General features: G+C 42.1%; 1 protein-coding gene across 6 annotated transcripts in view; it reads left to right on the forward strand.

Annotated features, from left to right (window-relative positions):
* Positions 1-15,145, forward strand: part of dab2 (DAB adaptor protein 2) — a 56,863-nt gene extending 41,718 nt beyond the window's left edge. For 3 of the 6 annotated variants that reach the window (XM_041186674.1, XM_041186675.1, XM_041186673.1), the window contains 10 exons: positions 617-703; positions 1,578-1,598; positions 2,056-2,106; positions 2,673-2,735; positions 8,265-8,846; positions 9,410-9,533; positions 10,122-10,763; positions 11,398-11,486; positions 12,897-12,973; positions 13,685-15,145. In XM_041186674.1, coding sequence (XP_041042608.1) covers positions 617-703; positions 1,578-1,598; positions 2,056-2,106; positions 2,673-2,735; positions 8,265-8,846; positions 9,410-9,533; positions 10,122-10,763; positions 11,398-11,486; positions 12,897-12,956 — 1,719 coding nt within the window. In that variant the 3' untranslated portion in view covers positions 12,957-12,973; positions 13,685-15,145. The remainder of the gene's footprint in view (positions 1-616; positions 704-1,577; positions 1,599-2,055; positions 2,107-2,672; positions 2,736-8,264; positions 8,847-9,409; positions 9,534-10,121; positions 10,764-11,397; positions 11,487-12,896; positions 12,974-13,684) is intronic. The other 3 variants (XM_041186678.1, XM_041186677.1, XM_041186679.1) reach the window with 3 other exon arrangements.
* Positions 15,146-22,606: the final 7,461 nt, after the last annotated feature.

A 22,606-nucleotide genomic window follows, 5' to 3' on the forward strand; every position in this document is an offset into this window, starting at 1 on the left:
CACTGAACATATTGAGTAAATGGAAACATGGCTATTTACTTCACCAGGAGTAATGACATGTTTGCTGGGCTAGTAATCCAGAGAATGTGATTTCTGGTCTTTATTTTAAACTAAATTTTAATAGAAGCTGATATCTGTAATGTCTAATTCTAGTTAAACACCTGTCCAAGGAAGAAATGAACTCCCAAGCTGACCAATACAGCTGACTCTTGACTATGACTGCCCTCTAATGGCTCAGCCAGAGTTAGATTTCTCAGAAGTCCACTAGGAATGGGCAATAAATGCTGGCTTTGCCCATTCCCATCCTAAGGATGTTGGAGAGAATGTAATTGGCTATAGCTCAGAAGACAATGGGCATCTCCATTAGCGAATTGGTTACGTGTGCTCCTTGAACTGCATGTGGAGCAAGGTGAGGCAAGCCTCAATCAGCCCCACAACCATATGGGGGTTGTACCCCTGCACCTCAGCTAACTGGCACTCAACTTGCATTTAATATATTTAAACATCCCTGGATCCCCAAATGAGATTGGCATTAGGTCCTCTTCAGTTTTGAAGATTCTCCATCTATCCTACTATGGGTTGTAGCTTATCCCATGTGTATTTATCCTGTTTTCAGGCTGAGGCACTGGTAGTGGATCTGAAGGATCTCTTCCAATTGATCTACAACTTGAAGAAAAAGGAGGAAGCAGAGGATCAGTCAAAGGTGAGGAAACAATTGGTGGGCGGTCCTGAACACCATTAAGACCATCAAATAATGTAAATCACTGGAACTTGCATGGAGAATTGTTGCACAAGAGAAGGGGAAATGGGGGTAGGGTGAGAAGAGGTAGTGGCAAGAGGTGCACCAAATAACCTGTTGGTGCCATGGCAATCTAATCTTGCCTATATGGTCAGGCATTGATCCACTTTGGATCACCTACTGTTGAATTGAGTTTCCTGAAACAGCTCCTTGTTAGTCCTACTTTGGAATTATGTTTTCAGGAAGGTTACTAAACCTTTCTAATACTGAACTTTCAATTCATCCAAATAATTTGGAACAGATTACATTGAGGTGTAGTTTTGGTCTCTTCAGGAATCCAGCTTGTCTTTTGACCCTTTATGATTCCTGGTCTGAAGGCAAATTGCGGAAATGACTTGATAGGGGATTTATCTATAATGCAGCCTTCAAGAGGAGACAAATCTATCTTCAGCTATTTCCTCTGTCTGGAATTACTTTGCTGAAGTGGTTAGAACATCCTGCAGCTTTTAATTTGTAGTAATCCATTTTGCTTTTTGACTCTGTTCTGCCCTTCTGTTGGTTCACAACAGAGTACCTGCCTGCCACCATCCTTTTGTACTGAACAAATCTTTAATCTTGCCCATCTGTCTTAAACTTCCAATGGAGAAAGTGCTTCCTGATTTCTTTGACAATCTAGATTGTCCTGTTTTCCCACCAGAGAAATGTACCCCAAACATTTAAGCTCCTTGATTAGATCACCACTTAATTAAAAGTTGAGGGTGTACGAGATAAATTAAACTTTTTTTAAAAGGGACTTTACTGCAGTCCCACTATTAAACTTTTTTTTTGCCTTTTACAGGATGATGGCAAACCTACTGAGGTGAGATCACTATCCAATACTGCTACCTGGTGAATGATTTTTATTGTAAACTTTTCCAGAGTTGGAAGTTTTGGCTCCTCTTCTGCAATAGACGCCTAGAGTTAGTTTTAGGCACAGCCTCCCTGATGCTCTGCTGACACTTTGGGATGTGAATCCAGAAATGATTCCAGAGTCTGAATGATGAGACAACAAGGATGAGAACCATTCAGCCCATCCAGCTCATTCTCTTGTACCCACTTCTCCCAATATTGTGCTCTCATTGGAAGACTTCACTACCAATTACTGGAGAGGAGGTCCATGATCTATCTTGGATACCTTCAAATCATTAATTCCACACTTTGAAAATTTGAGTCTTAAGTAAATTTCTCTTGTGGGAGATGCTTGTTCCTGAATTTTCTTAGCTAATGTGTGTGAAAGATTGTACCTAATTCTTTGTTTTCCTTATTTTACTCCTCAGAATGGTAGCCCATTGCTGAATTTTGATGACCAGGTATCTCACGTTAAAAATGTAAGTGGAGTATTTTGGATGGTTAGCATTGGAGTCATAGACTTAGTTGGTTAATTGCAACGTGGTTCCTAAATATAGATTTCTGGGTTGGCTGGGGTGGGGGTGATGGTGGGTTGAAATTGTTACTCTAATTGGTGTCGCTTGCAACTATATGGTGAGGAGAGATGGATGGTGCTATCTTCTTTGGCAACTGGCAATTAAGAGGCAGCTAACATGTTCCTGGGGGAGGAGGTGGTGGTGGTGGTGAAACCCCTGAAGTGACAGCACCTCTGAAAATGCAGCACTCCAACTGGGAGCCTGGATTTATGATCTTATCTCTGATATGGGACTCAGACCCACAATATTTTTGTCTAAAAGGCCCATGGGGTCAAAACATGGGAACAGTACTATTGCAAGGGGTGGACCTTGAACATTGGCTGGGCTGAGTAGTGTTTATTTTAGAATTGCATTTCTAACCAACTTTTGAAGCTAGCTCTAACCTCTCTCTCTCTCTCTCTCTCTCTCATCCCTTCAGAGGGGAAAATGATCTTTTTATTGGCATTATTTAAAAGGTTTCTCTTGAACAGGATATTGAACAGATGCAGCTGTTTGGAGACATGTCTACACCACCTGAAATCCATTCCACACGGGTAAGAACAACAACTAACCAACTGGATGGGTTGCAAAGTACTTCAGCTTTAACTGAATTTCATCATGGACTTGAATCTGAGATGTTTTAAACCTATGAATTAGTTTGAGAATTATCACCTCCTGGACTGATCAATGACTTGGAAAGTGAGACCATTTGCCATCTGGGGTGGTTAATGTTTCTCTACCTGATCCTGTTCATGGGTCTATTTAATGCCACTGGGTTGACTTCAGGACACCATTGTGAACTCCAGCTAAATGGAAAATATATTGACAGTGGGGATGGGAACTTGTTCAATTTTCCCTTGGAAAGTTTCACCTAGGTACAGCTGTTCTCCTCACCCCCTCCCACCCAAAACTGGGCACTTGGTCTTTTATCATTCTTTTAGTCATTGAGTATGTAGGATCACTTTTTCCCATAAGGATAGTAATATTTAGTGTATCAGACTTGCTAAACATTCAAACATTAAAGTGGCTTTTTAAGGTAAGAATATTTCAAAGCGGTGTACAGCCAGGAGGGACTTTCCCTCATGTTCTGAACACCAACTCTACAACCCATGAAGTCTCATGGATTTTGGTCAAACATCAGTAAGAAAATCTTCTGATTACCATGTGTCATCCACCCCCCCGCCCACCCCCCATTCTCAGCTGATGAGTCATACTCAGTCGAACACTATGGGAATTGGAAAATTCTCTGGTTGGAGTCATACTGAGCATAAAGGAAGATGGTTGTACTTGTTGAGGTCAATCATCTCAGCCCCAGGACATCACTGCAGGAGTTTCTCAGGATAGTGTCCTCAGCCCAACCATCTTCAGCTGCTTCATTAATGACCTTCCCTCCATAAGGTCAGAAGTGGGGATATTCATGTTAAGCACCATTCACGACTTCTCATAATGAAGCAGCCCATGTCTAAATGCAGCAATATTTGGGCAATTATCCAGGCTTGAGCTAACAAGTGGCAAGTAACATTCACACCAGGTGTCAGGCAATGACCATCTCCAGCAAGGGAATCTAACCATCCCTTGATGTTCAATGGCATTACCATCCCTGAGTCCCCCACTATCAACATCCTGGAGGTTACCATTGACCAGAAACTGGACTAGGAAAAACTAGTGGCTACAAGAGCAGGTCTGAGGCTAGGTATCCTGTGGCAAGTAACTTACACACCTGAATCCCCTAAGCCTGGCCACCAGGCATGAGTGTGCAGGAATACTCCACCTGTCTAGATGAGTGCAGCTCTAACAACACTTAAGCTCAACGCCATCCAGGACAAAGCAGCCTGCTTGATTGACACCCCATCCACCACCTTCAACATTAATTCTCTCCACCACTAGCAGTAGCAGCAGTGAACCATCTATAGGATGCACTGCAACAAGTCACCAAGGCTCTTTTGACAGCACTTCCAAACCCAGTGTCTCTAACGTCTAGAAGGACAAGGCAGCAGATAGATGGGGACACTGCCACCTAGAAGTTCCCCTCCAAGCTACTCACCATCCTGACTTAGGAATATATGATCATTCCTTCACTGTCACTGGGTCAAAATCCTAGAACTCCTTCCTAACAACATGGTGTACCTATACCACATGGACTGCAGTGGTTCAAGAAGGCAGCTCACCACCACCTTATCAAGGGCCACAAAGAATGAGCAATAAATGCTGATCCAGCCAGCAAAGCCCATCTCCCAAGAAGAGATTCTGTAGCATTGCCCCATCTTTTTCTGCTTTGAGTAGACTTTTTTACTCACGGGATGTGGGCTTTGCTGGCTGGCATGTGCCTTGGCTCTAGTCCAATGGTTTCCCTGTTTTCAGCTTGGTCTAGTCTATACTTGAGCTTTTCTTATGCAGCTGTCTAAAGACCACTTCAAGAAAGTGGGGCCTAATCTACAAACCTCCAAGCCAAATGGTGAAGACAAACTGGGAGTCTAGCTTATGCCAGCTACAAATTCTGCCTTGCATCAGGCTAAAGTATAAACTGAGCACCCAACTGCAACAAATATTAATACATCCTGAATGATTTGGGGTATTTCATAAACTTCAAAGGGAGGGGTTGAGCACATGGTCACCAGACAGATCAGTAATTAGGAATGGGTGCTTCAGGTTTTGCAAATTATTTTTCTTCAGTTGAATATTGCTGGAATAGTCAGGCTGCCAACCAATTTCTCACCCTTAGTAGTGAATGTTTGTTTGAAATTTGGCATTCTTGTCCGAGTATAAAACACAGCTTTAGCAACATCTGCCTCCAGCAATATTCAAGTTCTGCACTTCCAAGTAGCTGAAGCCCATTCTCATTCCAAGGAATTGGGTTAAGGTCTTGGCTTTATGGAGTTGCTAAATAAAAGCCAATTTTCTGTAGTGGCTATTTGATGACAAATGAAGTAGTCAATTGACACATGGCCCACCAATGACTTTACCCTTTGGTTAAGGGATGAGGAAACGACTTCATGATCTGACAGATGTGATGAGGTGAAACATGGTACCTTTATCTTACCTGGGCAGTATGGAGGGGGTGCTGCACTGCCTGCCTCTTCAGTTCCTGGGGGCTTGGGTTTACCTTCTGGATTTGAATATTCCATGTTGGTAACTGGTATAAACTGCACCTATGAAAGATGCAGAGGTATTCCAAATGGTGATTGGAAATGAGGATTTGAATTTGTGTAGATGTAGTTAGAACTGCTGCTTGTAAAATGTAAACTATTTAGCCTGTTTAATTGACCTGTACATGTCTCTGCTAATGTTCCAGTTAATCTGTTTTGAAGTCTGCTTGTTATGGTCAGGCCTTCGTGAACATATCTGGATATCAACTTCCTAATTTAAATTGTAGATTCAATCTGTTCTCAACTTTGTAGATGTTTCCTGTCAGTTAAGTTGCTTCAGTTCTGAGAAATTGGTAATGTGATCATTTTAATTGTACCCTGAACTCTGAAGGAGTAATGTATTATTTGGGCATAGGTGGGAATGTGGAGTTGAGGTTCCTAATCAATCAGGTCAGCCATTATCTTGAATGGCGGAGCAGACTCAAGAATTGCCTACTCCTCATTCTGGTTCATGCTAGATAACTGATATGGTCAGGTGAAGTTATGGTCCCACATGGGAGACTTAGAAAGAAGGCAGATGCACATGGGATACAGGGTAACTTGATCAGGTGGATTCAAAATTGGCTTAGTTGTAGGAGACAGTGATGACAGAAGGATGCTTTAGTGACTGGAAGCCAGTGGCTTACCACAAGGATCTGTGCTGGGTCCCCTATTATTTGTCATTTATATAAACAACACAATCATCTGTATGGGAGGTAGGATTAGAAAGTTTGCAGATGACAAAGATTGGCCGGGTGGTTAACAGTGAGGTTGAGTGTCTTGGGCTACAGGAAGATATAGATGGGATGGTCAACTGGGCAGATAAGTGACAGATGGAATTTAACCCTGAAAAGTGAGGTGATACACTTTGGTAGGAGTAATTTGACAAGGAAGTATTCAATGAACGGCATGACACTAGGAAGTTCTGAGGAACAAAGGGACCTTGGCATTTGTGTCCATAGATCTCTGAAGGCGGAGGGGCATGTTAGTGGGGTGGTGAAAAAGGCATATGGGACACTTGCCTTTATCAATTGAGGCATAGATTACAAAAGTAGGGAAGTCACGTTGGAGTTGTATAGAACCTTGGTGAGGCCACAGCTGGAGTACTGTGTACAGTTCTGGTTGCCACATTATAGGAAGGATGTGATTGCACTGGAGGGGGTGCAGAGGAGATTCCCCAGGATGTAGCCTGGGATGAAACATTTAAGTTATGAAGAGAGGTTGGATAGACTTGGGTTGTCTTCGTTGGAGCAGAGAAGACTGAGGGGTGACCTGATTGAGGTGTACAAGATTGAGGGGCATGAGCAGGGTGGGTAGGGAGCAGCTGTTCCCCTTAGTTGAAGGGTCAGTTATCAGGGGACATAAGTTCAAGGTGAGGGGCAGGAAGTTTAGGGGGAATGTGAAGAAAAGCTGCTTTACCCAGAGGGTGGTGATCTGGAATGCACTGCCTAGGAGGGTGGTGGAGGTGGGTTGCCTCCATCCTTTTTAAAAAAAAAAATAAAGTACCTGGATGAGCACTTGGCACGTCATAACATCCAAAGCTATGGGCCAAGTGCTGGTAAATTGGATTAGGTAGGTTGTGTTTCTCGTGTCAGTGCAGACTCGATGGGCCAAAGGTCCTCTTCTGCTCTGATTCTGAAGTTGTCCCCTCATCTGGGCAAGTTTTTGATTTAACTGGGAATCTCTGCCCCTTTTTTAAAGAGGATGTTAACTGCAACTGTGTACAAATGGTCCTGCTCATTTGGCCTCTGTTTTCCAATGTGGTGGAAATGATTATCTGATCCATGGGCTGGCGTAGATGGAACTAAAGCCTATACTAAACTCTACCTAATTTTAACCAGTTAATGGAGGACTTGAACTGGGTTTATTCTGATGAGATTTCAGTTAATTGCAAAAACTGAAGGCCAAGAAGTAAATGGGCTCCTTCCCCAAGGGGTAAAGTCTGAATAAAGGTGGTGGGGGACGGAAGAAATAGTTTTCTATAATAAAGGACATTAAAGACTTGGTGATCCCAAAGCCTTGCAGGTGGTCAAGAGATCCTTTTTCTGTGCCAAGCATTGCATGATTCAGTCTTTGTCTAGGCAAGTTTCAGTCACTACTTTTCCCATGAGCTGAGAAGGACTGGCTTTGTCCTTTCCCACTTAATTTGTCACTACTGTAGAAGTCCTTCAAATGAGGAGAAACTTGGGTCTTGAACAGCAACTACATCCTGGTTGAACAAATACCTCACTTGTAGCTCATTACTGGGAAGATGCTGTATCCATCTCCCCTTGACCTTTAACCTTTCAGTTGGTTCAGGTAATTAATTGGCTTCCAGTTTTGGAAGCCTGAGCACTAGTGGGTCCTGCAGCCCCTCAAACCTGTTAGACTGTTCAAATTTCCCCATATCATCCCTTGGATTTCCTTGTGCGCAGTCATTGAATTGTAGTCTTGTTCTGCATTTTCTACCAAGTGCTATTCAAAGCTTCTCAACCTTTTGAGTGAAATTTCAGATCCATTTTAAATGGCCTGAGATTGACTCCCAAATCATTTCCTGCTTTTGTACTGTTGCAATAAAAAAAAATGCAAAAATTGAACACTTGTCTCCTAAGGATAAAATTAAATTTCTACACCCAAATTCTCAGCTTAAATTTTTCTGTTTTGAAAGTTGTGCAATTGCAGGGGATTAATGGTGTATCTAGTACATGGTTTGGTATGGTACCATTTTTTGATTCTTTTTGATCTTGAACTGACAAATGATGCCCACATTTCCTGCATTGGAAATCTGCAACATTTTCATTTTCCAGCATGGATGTAGGCAATTTCATCCATAGTTTCTATTCTTGTAAAATATTTTATTCTGAGAAGGTAAGGATTCTTTTTCCCCTTGATATTTCTAGAATGATTCTTGAAGCTTTTGTGTTGGTGATTATTGGTTCTCTGATTTAAGTCTTGACACTTCTTTCTATCAATGATTAGGAAAATAATGGTGGTTACTTGCTGGACTTGTCCTCTCCTGAATTGGACCCCTTGAACACCTGTACGAAAAGAAATCCTTTTCATGAAGACACCAATGCTTCCTCACTCAACTTCTTTCCTGAACCTGATCCCAATCCTTTCAGGAATGATCCTTTTTCTGAATCTAACCAATCAACATCTTCTCAATCAGTTGATTCTATAAAACTTACTGATCAGAAAGATGGAGCTCTTACTTTCCTAAGTGATCAATCTGTCAATGGCGCCCAGAGTGGAGATCACCTTGGTCATGACTTTGACCAGCTTTCTAGCCGGGTTGTCACAAGTACAAAAGTTGACTCTTCATCCTGGTCACTGAATGGATTACTAGGACAGGAAACAACTGATCCAGTTAACCAATCAGCACCTGACCCTTTTGCTGAAATTTCAGCTGTTGCATCACCAGCACACAACGGGTTAAAGCCAGACATTCAAAGTGCTGCAAACAAGCAAATGGATTCCCTCCTGATGCAGACCTTTGACTCGGTTACATTATCCCCTCCACCACAAAGCACAAAAGGAGGACGAGGCAGGCGGAACATTCAGGTGAAGAAAAATATCTAACCCCTCAATTTTCAAAACTACTAACCATTTTACTCAACACTAGTATAAGCATCTTTCGGTCACCTGATACTGTGGTCCTATGTAATTTTTTGATCATCTAGGCTATAGACTACTTTCCCATGGGAGAAATGAAAGTTGCTACCTGAAGTTAAAATACTTGAACTTGTGTTCTGTATGCAATAAACATTTGGCTTTAACCTTTCCAAGATCCTCACTGAGCCTTGTTTTTGTAATGCTCCAGGTTGAATTTGGGACAGATTTTATTTAGAACTGATGAAGCACCAAAAGCTTGGATGCTAATGGAGAACATTGAGCTTGGCTCAGATCTCATTTCCTCCTCCAACATTCAGATGAATCTGGTTGCTCAAAGGGAACATTAGCTGAGTGTTGTGAGCTGGCCCCTTGCTCTTGAGGCCCAAATCCAGACCAAGCCAACACTTCCTGATATTTGAGTTGAACATCTGGTCTAATATTGGGCAATTGATGCCAGGTAGATTTTGATCTTTAGATATAATGAGCTGTTTGGTTTTCCATGTTCTTTTTAGTTGACAAGTGATAACTTTGGATCCAGTCCATTTGTTCTGGCAACAACTCCTCCTCCAGCCCAGCCTGGCCATGGTTATCCTCTACTCAATGCACCAACTTCCTCATCTACACAGGTCAGCCCAGGTAGGACCTTCTACAAGCAACCAAACTGCAATGGTGCAATATTCAACCATTTTGTTACACCTGTTAATTTGCTTATCAATGCTTTTGCGGATAACTCTGGATAGCTTTGGCCTTTTTTATACTGCAATATGTATCTACTTTGGGTAGCCATTACCCCCCTCTCTATCTGCAGGTAGTGTAAGCCATCAATCAATGTTTTGCCTTTGGGTTTAATGCACCATCTAAGATGTAGGCTTGCTGCCAGCAGTAAGTTACAACTCTTGGCTTGAAGCAGGTAGATTTACTCTAGTCTTTTTAACCCAAAAACTCTAGGCTTGTGGCTTTCCTCACTTGATTGCCAGGTCACAGTTTTGCACACTTTTTCCAATTTTTGGACAAGGGACCACACCAGTCTCAATGGGTAGTTAGGGCAACAATAGAAGTGTTTTGGCTTTTGAGACAATATTTTCCTAGTGCCTTATGTAAATCCCCTGGATCAGCATTTCCTCAACATTCTGCCCTCCTTTGGGTATTTTGAGAGGTGGCTACTCATTCTTTAGAGAATAAGCTGTAAACCAAAATTGAATTTAATGTGTTCTTTTGTCCTAGGTTTATCTGCACCTTCCCAGGCTGCACCATGGGGACAACCTCCAGTAATCTCTCAACCTGGATCAATGCCTTCAAGGCCATTACTTGGCCCACAACCTCTCTTTGGACAGCCCAATGTCTTTGGTAGTCAGCCTACTACTGTTTGGAGCCAATCGGCCCCATTTGGAGCTGCATCTGCATCCTCTGCTTGGGGCCAACCAACTTTAGCACCACCCAGTGTCTGGGGTCAGCCAGTTCCTCAAGTCAACCCTTTTGGATCCAATCCATTTGCACAATCCCTTCCTATGGCACAACCCATCATTGGCCTGACATCTCCTGCTGGGGTCTCATTGTCCCCACCTCAACCACCACCACGACTTACCCCTCAGGCCAGTCCACAGGAGACAGCCAAGCCACAAAGCAATGCTTTCACTGCCTTGGACCCACTAGGAGACAAAGAGAAGAAGAGTGTCAAAGAAATGTTTAAAGACTTCCAGATTGCCAAGCCCCCAGCCATCCCAGCTCGGAAGGGTGAGCAATCTGCAGTCCCTGGGGCAACTGGAGCTTTTGGCCAGTATTTCACTAGTAAAGTGGGTGTTGCCCAAGAAACTGCTGACCATGATGACTTTGACATCAATCAAATCTCATCTGTAGGGACAAATGGTAATCAAATAACATACGGTGCACAGGAATTGCTTACCCTGAGGCTTATGTAGCTACCCACTTATCTAGATTTACTGCTATTTCCTGTTTCATTCCAGAGCAAGTAAATGCAGGCTTCACTTTCTCTACCTGTAACTGTAGAGATCTAAGGGCAAGTTAAATGTTACTTTAGTCAGCTACCAGGAAGCTGTGGTAACTCTGGCCGCCTAGTCATAGAATCTCCCCACTGGAGTTGCCCTGAGAGAAGCTGCTTGTGATCTGTGGGTGGGGAAAATGGTATAATGCTGACTGCTTTTGAGGGAAAGGGGCAGTAACCCAGGGAAATTTGATACAGATTAGGATCTAGTGCAGATTAATTCTGAAATGAATGGATGGCTTTTAAAATTGACTCAATTCTAGCATCTTTGCCAAGTAAGGGGAATTTGGGGTGGTGACTTCTGCATTTACTGAGTTTGTAATGGGTGGAGAAAGCATCTTCAATGCAAGTGTGGAGAGGAGTTAGTGCAGTAGTTAATCACCTGAAGGGATCAATAATTTAATGTTCCACTTGAGGCTGTTCTTTGTTTTGTTACCTACCAAAACCTGGGCCTGCTTCATTCGCCATGTCCTTGATTTTGACTTTTTTCCTCTTTAGAAGCCCCAACAGCACCACCTAGACAGAGTATACCAACACCGAATCCATTTGACTCTATGGGAGATCCATTTATTACTTCTCCGGCACCAGTGAGTATAAATGTGCATATTGTTGGCTTGAGGAATAGTGGAACTAAGTCAGTTGGTAGTGCAGAAGTTGAATATTACTGAAGAGGCAACTTTGCTGCTAAAGTTTCTCACCTCACACACATCAGAGCAAATAGTCAAATTTCAGCAATGTCTCTTTTCAAAAATATTCAAGCTCTGTACTGCCAAGCAAATTGTACTAGGTATACAAGACCAAATTCAAACTATCATCAATATCGTTCCAATACAAATCCACATTCCTTTCACAAATTGATTTTGAAATGTTGGCATTCTTGCATTTGTCCTGAGTGCAAAATGAAAAGCTTAATATCTCAGCAATATTTAATTTGTTAACTTTTCACTTTTAGAAACTGCCACAGTGGTAGATCCAGAACTTCCTCTATTTTGGTATTCTCCCTGCATCTCCCCCACCACCCCAGTCACCCAAAATGAAAGATTTGGCTTTGACTTAGCTAGAAATTGGCTTGATTTAATTTTTAATCCTTGTAAGGGTTTATCTCGAAGTTAAATTGAGCTGTTGAATTTTAAACATGTACCTTCTCTCTTATCCTGCTTCCTGATCACAAGCTGAACCAAACCACTTGCAGCATTGTCCTATTTGACCTCCAGCTCGGTGTCCAAAGTCTGCCCACTTCCACCCCTCTCTCATCTCCCCATCTCCCAATTCTGCCTTTCTAATCTCTCCCATCTCTTGCCATCACCCCAGCCCGTTTACTGAAAGCCTCAGCCTTTGCCTCTAAATCCAGTCATTCAGTTCTATGCTAGCCTGCTAATGGCCCCACTTTTTTAAAATCTCACCCTAGTTTTCAAGTTTTCTCTCCCAAATCTGGCCTCCTGCATATCCCTGACTTTATCTACATTCTTTTCAGTCCAGCCTAAACACAGCTCCAATTCCCTCTGAACTTTTTCTCCCATACTCCCTGAATCCAGCCTGTGTGTGGGGGCTGTGGGTGATTAGTCCCCATCAGAGTCTGGTGAGCTGGTGCAGTGAATCATCTAACTTGCTGTCGAAACCACTGTATGCCTACAGTACTGTTTCTTGCAGGTTTCCCACCCAGCAAGACACACTCTGTGGTCACCCTCTCAACATGTATCCAGCCTATGCATAACACAATAGTATAGGAGGCCATTCAACCCATCAAGTCTGCTGACTTGCAATCTATTTAGTACCACTTTTCCATATCCCTGCAATTCTTTTTTGATACTTTTACTTCTAAACATTACATTCAACCAATGCTCTACCTCCTGAAGTGGTCATTTTAAACAGTGACTAGTTTGATCTACCAATATGAATCTGGCTATTAACATGGGCCAGTAATGCCTCCTCGTATCCAGCTAATAGCTTTGATACAAACAGCCTTGACCTAACTGCAAAGCCTAACTCTCTTTTAGGCTATTCCTGCTCAACCATCTGATCCATTTGGAGATCCCTTTGGAAACCCATTTGTGTAACATTCTCTACATTATCTGTAAGTATATCTGTTTTGTGCTCCTGATTTGTAACATTGGTCACCTTCCAACAATGGATCTTCAATTGATAGTTTTAATTCAGTAAGATAGGATGTTTCAAGTCATAGTGAGACATGAGACTAATACTCTAACAGGTACTTTACAACTACACAAGTGCAATCTGTCTGAACCCTCTTCAAGCAAGTAATACCCACCTGACCATCAAAAGATTTTCTCACTTCAGTGAGAACTCACAACAGACACTGAAACTAATGACTACAAGAGTTGGGTTTTCTATGTTGCAAGAATAAATTGGCCATTGAATACCCAATCCCTGCAATGCATGGGAACACTGATCCATTTAGGCAGCAGTATAAAGTATGGTCCTAATTAGCAAATCAAAATCTTGAAGATGGCTGTAGAGGAAATGTGTGCTTAAGGTCTACTCTAGAGTAAAAGGAACTACTTTATCTAACCTGAGGATGTTTAATGTAGTCATTGTGAAACTTTTAGCTCTCCATCTTGAACAGATGTGCTAGTCTTGTCACTTCCTTTTAAGTGAAGTCAAAGTCTCAAAACCTGTGCAAAGACTGTCTTGAACAGTTGAAGTATTCAGTGAAAGATGTTTAGCTGAGGTTAGATGGCTGTTACATATGTGGAGTTTGTGATGGGTTGTTTTTTTTTTATAAACAGTCTTAATGTGGTGGTTAACCATTGCCTTCTCTCCTCAGGCACCCCAAATTTGATCTTCTGGATTTGACTATCAAGCAGCCTTTGCGCACACAAGGGTTGATGGGTGAATCAGGTTTCATCAGACAAGTGATTCGTGTCCTCTTACTAGAAGGATTTCTGGCTTGCTGTGGATTGTCACTAACTAATTCAGGTCACCAGTGACTAGGAGGAATTATCTATGCAGCCAAGTAGCCTTGCTCTTTTTGTTAAGGTGGCTGTTTTACTACCTTACAAGCCAGAAAATCCTTTTGGCTTAAGAATTCAAGTGACCTCAGAGTAATGATGGGTTTTGTTTAATTCCTGTTGCCAGCCTTGCTGTTGGAATGGAATGGTCTTACATTTTGATCTTGACTTTGAGTTTGTGGACCTGCTGCCATTAGCTTTAAGCAAGAACCACCTGACTGGTGATCACTGTCACTTCAGTGTCTTGATTGAACAGTGTCTGCTCTCTCTGGACACCTGAAGGGTTTGAAATGCAGTCTAGAACATTACACTGGGTAAAATCACTACTTGTAATGTTAAACTGATTTCATCCTGATGGTGACTGGAGATGCATGCTGTTAGATATCTGGCATGTAGTGTCTGGCACTGCATGTATCTTCAATTATCATTCTAGAATAGCAGCACTTTGAACAATTGGAAACCTTCACTTTTGGAGAGCCTATTGAAACCAAGAAATGCTAATTTTGCACATCTTGTATGTTAAACTGGAGTCTGCCTTTCAATGGAAGAATTTGTAAAATGAGGTAACAAGGACCTTCCTAAGCCAAATGAATTCTTTCTAGACTTTCTAAAAATGTTCTAAATGTTTGGCTTTATCTATCCACACTACCATCATAACCAGGATAAATTTTATTGGCTCTTCTCTACCATAAGTTTTACCTTTGGGAACAATATAGATGTGCCAGTTAAACCTTTCCAAATGCACAGCCAACCTTCACAACTAGATCAGCCACTAGTGACGTAGTGTGAGTGCACCAAATGTTCTATATAGTTCACAACGAACACTCAAACTAAATGATGGCTTTACCAGCTCCTACAATGATGTCCTTGCACCTTGTAATCTTGGCATACACATCCTGACCATTCACCTAAAGTGGGAGGTGGTACCACCATCTATCCACATGCATTTGTCCATTACAGATGTATTATCCATGTTCATGGAAGTGGGGACATCTCCATTAGTTCCAGTGTTTTAAGATGCTGATTTTGTTGATACTGATTTTCAGGATTACCATCTCCAATTGTTAGAGCAGGTTCTTGCCTATGGAATCACCAGTAAAACACTCTGGCAGCTACTGCAGTTCTACCTGATCCTTGCCAGCCCTGGGACTGTGTCCATCCAGATATCGAACTCAGTAGCTCAAACTGGAAATGTAGAATGTTTATATAAAGCTGTGTAACTATTAAAATGTAATCTATCTGTACTGTGGTCTTTTATTAAATGTATTGATGCATCATTCTAACTTGTCGTCATTCAATCTGAAGTACCTGAACAGTCCAGATTTGCACTGTCTAAGCTCTAGTTTGGTGGGGAGGGGAGTTGAGAGAATGGAGGGGGGCACAACTGTATACTAGAACCTGATTTGAAGTGAATGCAAAACTGCTTGGATTCCCTGAGCAATAAATCCCTGGATTCAAAGGAGCAATAAAACTTTAATAACTGTAACCTTTTTGATCCAAATTTTAAAGTTAATGCTTGTTTGAGAAAATGCTCAACATGTGCCAGCATGAGGAGAAATGGCAAACCCTTCAGGCCAATGACCTTGTCAACTGGAAAGGTTGGTGATGTAACATGTTAAGGGAGTATGGAATTGGGAAAGAACAAGGATGGGAGTAGGGGGGGAAGAGTCTTATGACGAATCCCCAAGAAGGGTCCCCCAATTTATCCTCTGAATGAGGGATGAACCTGCTCCTCTTTAATCAACCCCCTCAGTTGGTCACAAGGTTAATTTTAAAAGGGATCCCTTCCCTTGTGGATACCTTTCCCAGTCCAAATGTTCTTAAGAGCCAATTCAACAAAGACTGCTTGAATCAATTTTAGTTAAACCCGCAAGAAAAACCAATACAGATTAGAAATGAGTCCAAAAATAAGAGGTATAAAAATTAGTTTTTGGCTTGTCCATGAGCAATAGATGAACCATTGCAACCATGAAGTTGGGTGATTCTGGTGGAGTTGACTTTGGTAGTTGGTTTGGAGACACTCAGTTCTGCAGGTTAACTGAAGGAGTTGTCCTGTTTCCTTAACTGTGGCTTTGACTTGCCTGTCAGTCTCATTGCTGGAGGCAAGCACAGCTGCCTAGCTGATCTTCAGCTATGACATTAACAGTGCACCCTAGCACCAGAACACAACTAGTACACAGACCAGGGTTGCAGTTGGCTTTTTAAAATCCTTTTTCTTGTGTATTCCTGGAATGGAAAAACAAACATGTCTTTTGTCCAGAATCTGCTTTCAACTCTCAGCATGTCCACAGTCTGGGATATAACTCAGCAGGAGATGGTTTCTACTGAGATAGATGGTATCAAAATTCCATTATCTCTGCAATCACATGACATTGCAAATCAGTTTTTTGCATTGCACCTCTTTTTTTTCCCTTAAGTGTCTAAAGTGGGCTTTCACCTTTTTTGGTGTGACATTCTAATTCTTTCTGGACTAGGAACTTTCCAGCAAGTGGTTACTTTACAGTCTTGGCCAGCTTTTGCTTACATGTCTTTTTTTAAGCAAAACTTTTTTAAAATTTCAATGTCCATAAGAGCTATGATCAGTTATGATGCCAAGATGAAGGCAGGAGGGTACAAGTGAAGGGTTAGACAAGATGGGTCTGGGAGGGTTGCCTAATTACCTGAAGTCAGCATCTTGATTCAGCACTTTATAGCCTTCCAGGTTCTGACCTCACTTCATTGCAGTGCAGAAGGCAGCTGATGGGACAGAATTAAAATAGCAATAACTACTGAGCAGGTGTTAGCAGTGATCACCCAAGTAGAGGAGACCACATCCTGTGTAACAAACATGACTATTAGTCCAATTCACCTGAGATGCAAACTGAAATGAGGTGATACAGGCAAGGAAAAGATATCAATGCCTTACTAGGAAAAATGAGCCCTTTTTAATCAAACACTATTCTTAGAATAGGAAGCCTGAATTTTAGAAACCAAATCAATAGAATTAATCAAATATAAAGATGAACTTTTGCAAGGCCTGTTCATTCCTGAAGGCAAATGGGAGAAATCATTGAATTAGCAGAGACAAACACTTGTCACCTGTATTAATTACCTCACTTTGTCCCTAGTTTCTCTTTCTGGAGAAACTAGAGGGGCAAATACCCAGGGCCTCGTGGATCTACCCTATGGTTCAGAACTGCAGAGATGGTTGTTTTTTTCCAAATTCCCTGGAATAACCATCCCATGGATTGGAAGTTTGCAAATGTAACACTGCAAGAAAGTAAGAAACTGGAGCTATGGGTCAGGTAACCAAACATCAGTCTAGTGCTGAAATCATTAATGCTATTAAATGGTGTGGTCAAAGCCCATGTTTTCTGAAAGGGCAATTGGATCAGCTGCTGGAGGAGGTAAGATGTAGGATTCTTTGATTTCCAGGTGCCCCAAGGTTAAAACACCTGGGTGATATTAGCGCAGGATTGGCTAATGAACAGGAAGTGGAGTAGGATAAATGGGGATTTAAGTTGGTCGGTTGTGACTAGTGCTGTAAGGGTCAGTGCTGGGGCCTCGGCTTTATACAAAGTAATGCAAGTTTGATAAAGCTAGGTGGAAATGTAAGCTGGGGACAGGCTGCAAAGGTGGTCAGTAGGCAACAGTGGCATAATGCAGGGAAGGGAGGCTATTCACTTTGGTTGTTAGAATAGAAAAGTAGAATATTTAAAGTGAGAAGCTTGTAAATGCGCAGAGGGACTTGTACAAGGAATGCAAAATCTAACATGCAGGTACAGTGCAGCATGCAATTGGGAAGGCAAAATGGCATGTTGCCCTTTAATACAAGGGGATTGGAGTAAAAGAATAGACTTAAGCTAAAAATTGAATCACAAAATCTTTACAGTGCAGAAGGTCATTGAGTCTGCACTGGCTCTCAGCATTCCACCTAGTCCCACTCTCCTCCTTATCCCCATAACTTTGCACATTCACTTTTCAGATAGCAATCCAATTCCCTTTTGAATATCTCGATTGAACCTGCCTCCACCACCCTGTAGAAGTTTGCACCACACTCCAACCACCCTCGATTTTTCCTTTATTCCTTTTGCCAATTTTGAATCTGTGCCCTCTAGCTCTTGATGTACCCTTGAGTGGGAACAGTTTCAAACTATTTACCCTGTCCATCATCCCTCAGGATCTTGAATACCTCTACCAAGTCTCCTTTCAGCTGCCTTCTCTTTAAGGAAAGAGTCCCAACCCCTCCAATCTATCCTCATAGTTACTATTCTTTATCCATGGAGTCATTTAATTGTGAATCTCTTCTGTACTCCAATGCCTTCATATCCTTAAGTATGGCACCCAAAACTGGATGCAGTATTCCAGATGAGACTTTAACTAGTGCCTTACACAAGTGCAACATGACCTCCTTACTCTTGTACTCAATGCCTGCCATTAACAAAGCTTAAGATACAATATATGCTTTAACTGGTCTCCCCAAATGCCCTATGTACATATAGAGGTCCCTCCCTTATACTGGCTCCATATCTTTCCTGCCATAATGAATCACCTCACTTTTCTACATTGAACTTCATTTGCTACTGATCTACCCAATCCACTAACTTCACTATGTTCTTTGAAGTTCAAGATTATCCCCATCGCAGTTGACAACATTTCCAACCTTATCTGCACATTTTGAAGTCATGCCCTGCACACCAGTCTAGGTCTTTCATTTATCTCAGGAACAGCAAGGGTCCCAACACTGACCCCTGGGGAACTCCATTCCAAACTTCCTTCCGATCTGGAAAACTACCATTTATCACAACTGTTTCCTGTCACTCATTATGCAAGTACCTACTTTCCCTTCTTTTCATGACCTAGAATTTTGCTTAGCCTGTGTGGCCCTGTATCAAATGCCTTTTGAAAATCTAGATATACAACATCAGTTTTGCTTATTAACCTTCTGTTACCACCACACCTAGCATACTGCGCAGCTTTGGTTGCCATATGCAAGGAAGGATATAGTTTGAAGGTGGTACAGCAGGCTGAGGGTTGACCTATGGTGGGAGGCAAAGTAAATTGGGTCTATAATTCTCAGTTAAAATGAAGTGATCTCATTGAAACAAATATACAAGATTCTGAAAGGGCCTGACAGGGTGGACTCTTCCCAATGGTCAGGGAATCTGAAACACTGACTCCTTCAGGATAAGGTTGCAATCATTTAAGACAGACTTTGCTCTGGGTGCTCATCCTATCTAGTATACAAGGTAGAAATATGGATTTTTAGCCTCTGGGAGTTGAGGCATATGGCTTTAGGCCTAAAATCAGCCATAATCCTATTGATGGCAGCACTGGTTCTGGGCCATATGGTACTATACTTGTATTGTTTGATCGGAAGAATAAGGCAATATTTTTAAAGAACTGGGATGAAGGATCAGAGGCCTGGGGCACAAATTGAGGGTGGCAGGGTAGCTGAGTGATTGTAAAAAGGCAGAATGGGATTTAGGGCCTTAAATCGAAGTATGAAAGAGGAAATTATAACCTTTTGAATCAGGCTGAACTGGGGTCTAATTCTGGGAGCCGACTTCAGGGAGGATTTTTGAGAAGTAAGAAAAATCCAAGTGACTCATCACTTGGGGCCCTCCTTGGATAAAAAGGTTGGGAGGTTTGGTGTTAATTTTGTGGTCTAGATAGATTAGATGGGAGAAACTGTTCCCATCAGTCAGAGGTTGTGAACCAGAGGATGCTAAATTAGGTTATGGGCGCAAACACGAGGGACAAACTGAGTGTTTAGGGTCTGATTTGCACTACCTGAGTGGTGGACACCAATCTAATTGTACCTTCAAAAGGGAATTGGATTATCTGGAGGGTTTTTTTTTTTTTTGCAGGCTATGGGGAAAGTGACACTGGCTGAATTACTCTTAGAGAGCTAATGTAGACATGATGGACTAAATGGCCTCTTGTTCTGTGACCTGGAAGAAGTATAGAGACCTTGGGTGGGGTGGAAAAAATTGTATCTCCTGCACTTGATCAGGAGGGAGGGCAGGAAGCAGCATGTGTCATTCAAGAATGAACTGAGGCTTTTGCAGGGAATCACTTCCAGAATACTATAAGGCAAAAATGTTTAGTAATACTGTACTGGAAACGGTGCATAATCCACCAAATGTGGAGACTAGGGTGGATTTTCTGCTCAATTTCCACCATCCAGTATCGGAGAGACTTTCCAGGTGAAACTTTCAGTTTGGTGTGTAGTCTCCTACACAGGAGACCAAACGTAGATGCTGAACACCTTCTGTCCACAAATGTGACCTTGAGCTGCCAGCCACTTGCCATTCGGATTCTTTTGTGCCACTCTGAGATATGTTCTCAGTCTCCTGCTCTGTTCCAGTGAAATTCAACAAAAGCTTAATGTTCTGCATCTCTTTTTTTTGATTTGATAATTTTACAGCCTTCTGGTTTAGAATTGACAATTGCAGATGATTAAAATGGCATGTCCCTTTAAGTCTGCAGGAAGTGAAATGTTAGTTGCTGAGGTAAGTTTCCTGTGCTGGCAATTACTGCCAACTCTGGTCAGGCAGAGGTGGCTGTTTCCCATTCGGGTCCTCCAGTTGAAGTGCTTTCTGAACCCAGGTTATGTACCAATCTGTGTAGTGTGCTTTGATGTGCAAGCTGCTGATTGTCCCTGAATATTTCAGGTCCTCTGGCTAATCCTGGTATTAGTCAAATTTCATAAGAAGGGTGCAGACTAATACAATTGGTGTGGTCAAGGGTTTATCCACAAACTTGGTAATCCAGCTAACCTGGAACCACTTTATTTCCAGTGTTGGGTACACTGAGGCTACATCTCAATCCCCTTTCTCTACGTGGCAGAGCCCGAATCTAAACTCAAAGGTCATACTTTGCAAATGTTGAGGCCAGGCTGACATACTAGAGGTAAACATTGCAGGCTAAACTTTAATAGATAAAACGTTTCAGTAAATATTTAACCTGATCGTTTCTGGGAAGATGAGATCCTAATCTGAATTTTCATTATGAAGCCCAGCTGTTAGTTAACCATGGAACTGGCAGTTGTAATCATTATGTGTAATGAAGGGACGTAGATAAGGTAATTGAAGTAACTGCCCATGTATTGGGCTGTGAAGGGGAATGGGCACCCAGTGTCAGTTCCCATAAGGTGGGCCGATGTCACTTTGTGTTGGTTCATTGCATCAGGCAGCATCTGTGGCGAGAGTTAAGGACTCAGGTGGGTGTCCTTTCCTTGTGAGGTGTTGGTGGGAGTAAATGTGAGATTGGCAGTGATGAGACCAGAAGACTGATGATGCTCAAGATTCACTTCTGCAAAAAAACATATTGAGGCCAACAGAGTTTATGGAATGGAAAGAGAAGGTTAGGGGGCAGAGATCTGCTTGGTTTGGATTCTAGAGGAAGGAGGTCATGTCTACCTTTGACCTATTTTGCTTTGCCCAGAGTAAAACCAGTGTTGCTTATGCCTGGGTCTATTGTAGACTCGTTTGTAGAGATCAATAGCTGTGATTAATCAACAGCTCCATGATCATCGCATCATGTGACTACCAGGGTAGTGATTGTGACCTTGGAGAGGGATTGGGGTAGTATGGCTTGGCAACAAGAGAAGAAACAGCTATATGAATGGTTTATCTTTGTAGAAATCAAATTTACAGCACAGGAGACTTTGGCCCATCTTGCCCTGTGCTAGCCCTTTGAAGGAGGAATCATGTTTAGTTCTGCAGCCCTTTGCCCATAGACCTGCAAGATTCTCACCTTCAGTATCTGTCCACCTCCTTTAAAAATGTATAAAATTCAATTCCTCCAACTTTTCATATAGAACATTCCAAATCCCAATAACTAAGTGTGGAAAAAATCTCTACCCCCAAATCTTTTTTCAACTATTTAAAATCTGACATCACTTATTGACCTATTTTCCAGAGGGCATAGTTTCTAACACTGCTCTACAAAAAATGAAGAAATCTTTTAACCCTTTCAGCTCCAAGGAGGTACATGCCTAACCTCTCCTCATAACTGAAGTCCTTCATTCCTTGTAAACCTCCTGAACCCTTTTTAAGGCTTTTATATCTTCCCTGAAGTGTTGGTGCCCAGAATTATTCATGATATCTTAGCTGAGGTCTAAACAGTGATTTATAAAGTTCTAGCAAGATCTTTGTTTTTATAATCTAGTTTGGTGTAAATCCACGAAACCCATTGTTGAGATTCTTGTGTTTGAAGTGGAGGGAGTGGTTGGGGGGGGTAAGGAAAAAGCTCAGGATTATCCACAGAATGATTCTGGAGTAATAGGTGGTTTTGGTAGAGGATAGGAACCGGGGCACAGTCTCATGATAAAGGGCCGATCATTGAGGACTGAGTTGAGGAGAAATTACTTCACTCAAAGGGTCGTGAATCTTTGGAATTCTCTACCCCAGAGGGTTGTGGATGCTCCATCATTGAGTAAGTTTAAGGCTGGGATAGGCAGATTTTCAGGGTCTTGGAATATGGGGAGCAGGCAGGAAAATGCCCGGGTTGAAGCCAGAGATCAGCCATGATTGTATTGAATGGCGGAGGAGGCTCAGTGGGTAGTGTGGTCTACTCCTATTTCCTGTGTCCATTTCTTTGACACTGAATCCTCAGCACTTGGGAACGGCTGGTAGTTTGTGATTACTCTGAGGCTGGAAGAATTTTTTTTGCCCTAGTTTGAGGCTCTGCTTTAATTGTTCCCATCCCTTTCAACCAACCTGCACTTGATCCATTTCTCTTGCTACAAGAAT

Source organism: Carcharodon carcharias, chromosome 4, assembly GCF_017639515.1.
Source record: "Carcharodon carcharias isolate sCarCar2 chromosome 4, sCarCar2.pri, whole genome shotgun sequence".
Lineage (NCBI taxonomy): Eukaryota > Metazoa > Chordata > Chondrichthyes > Lamniformes > Lamnidae > Carcharodon > Carcharodon carcharias.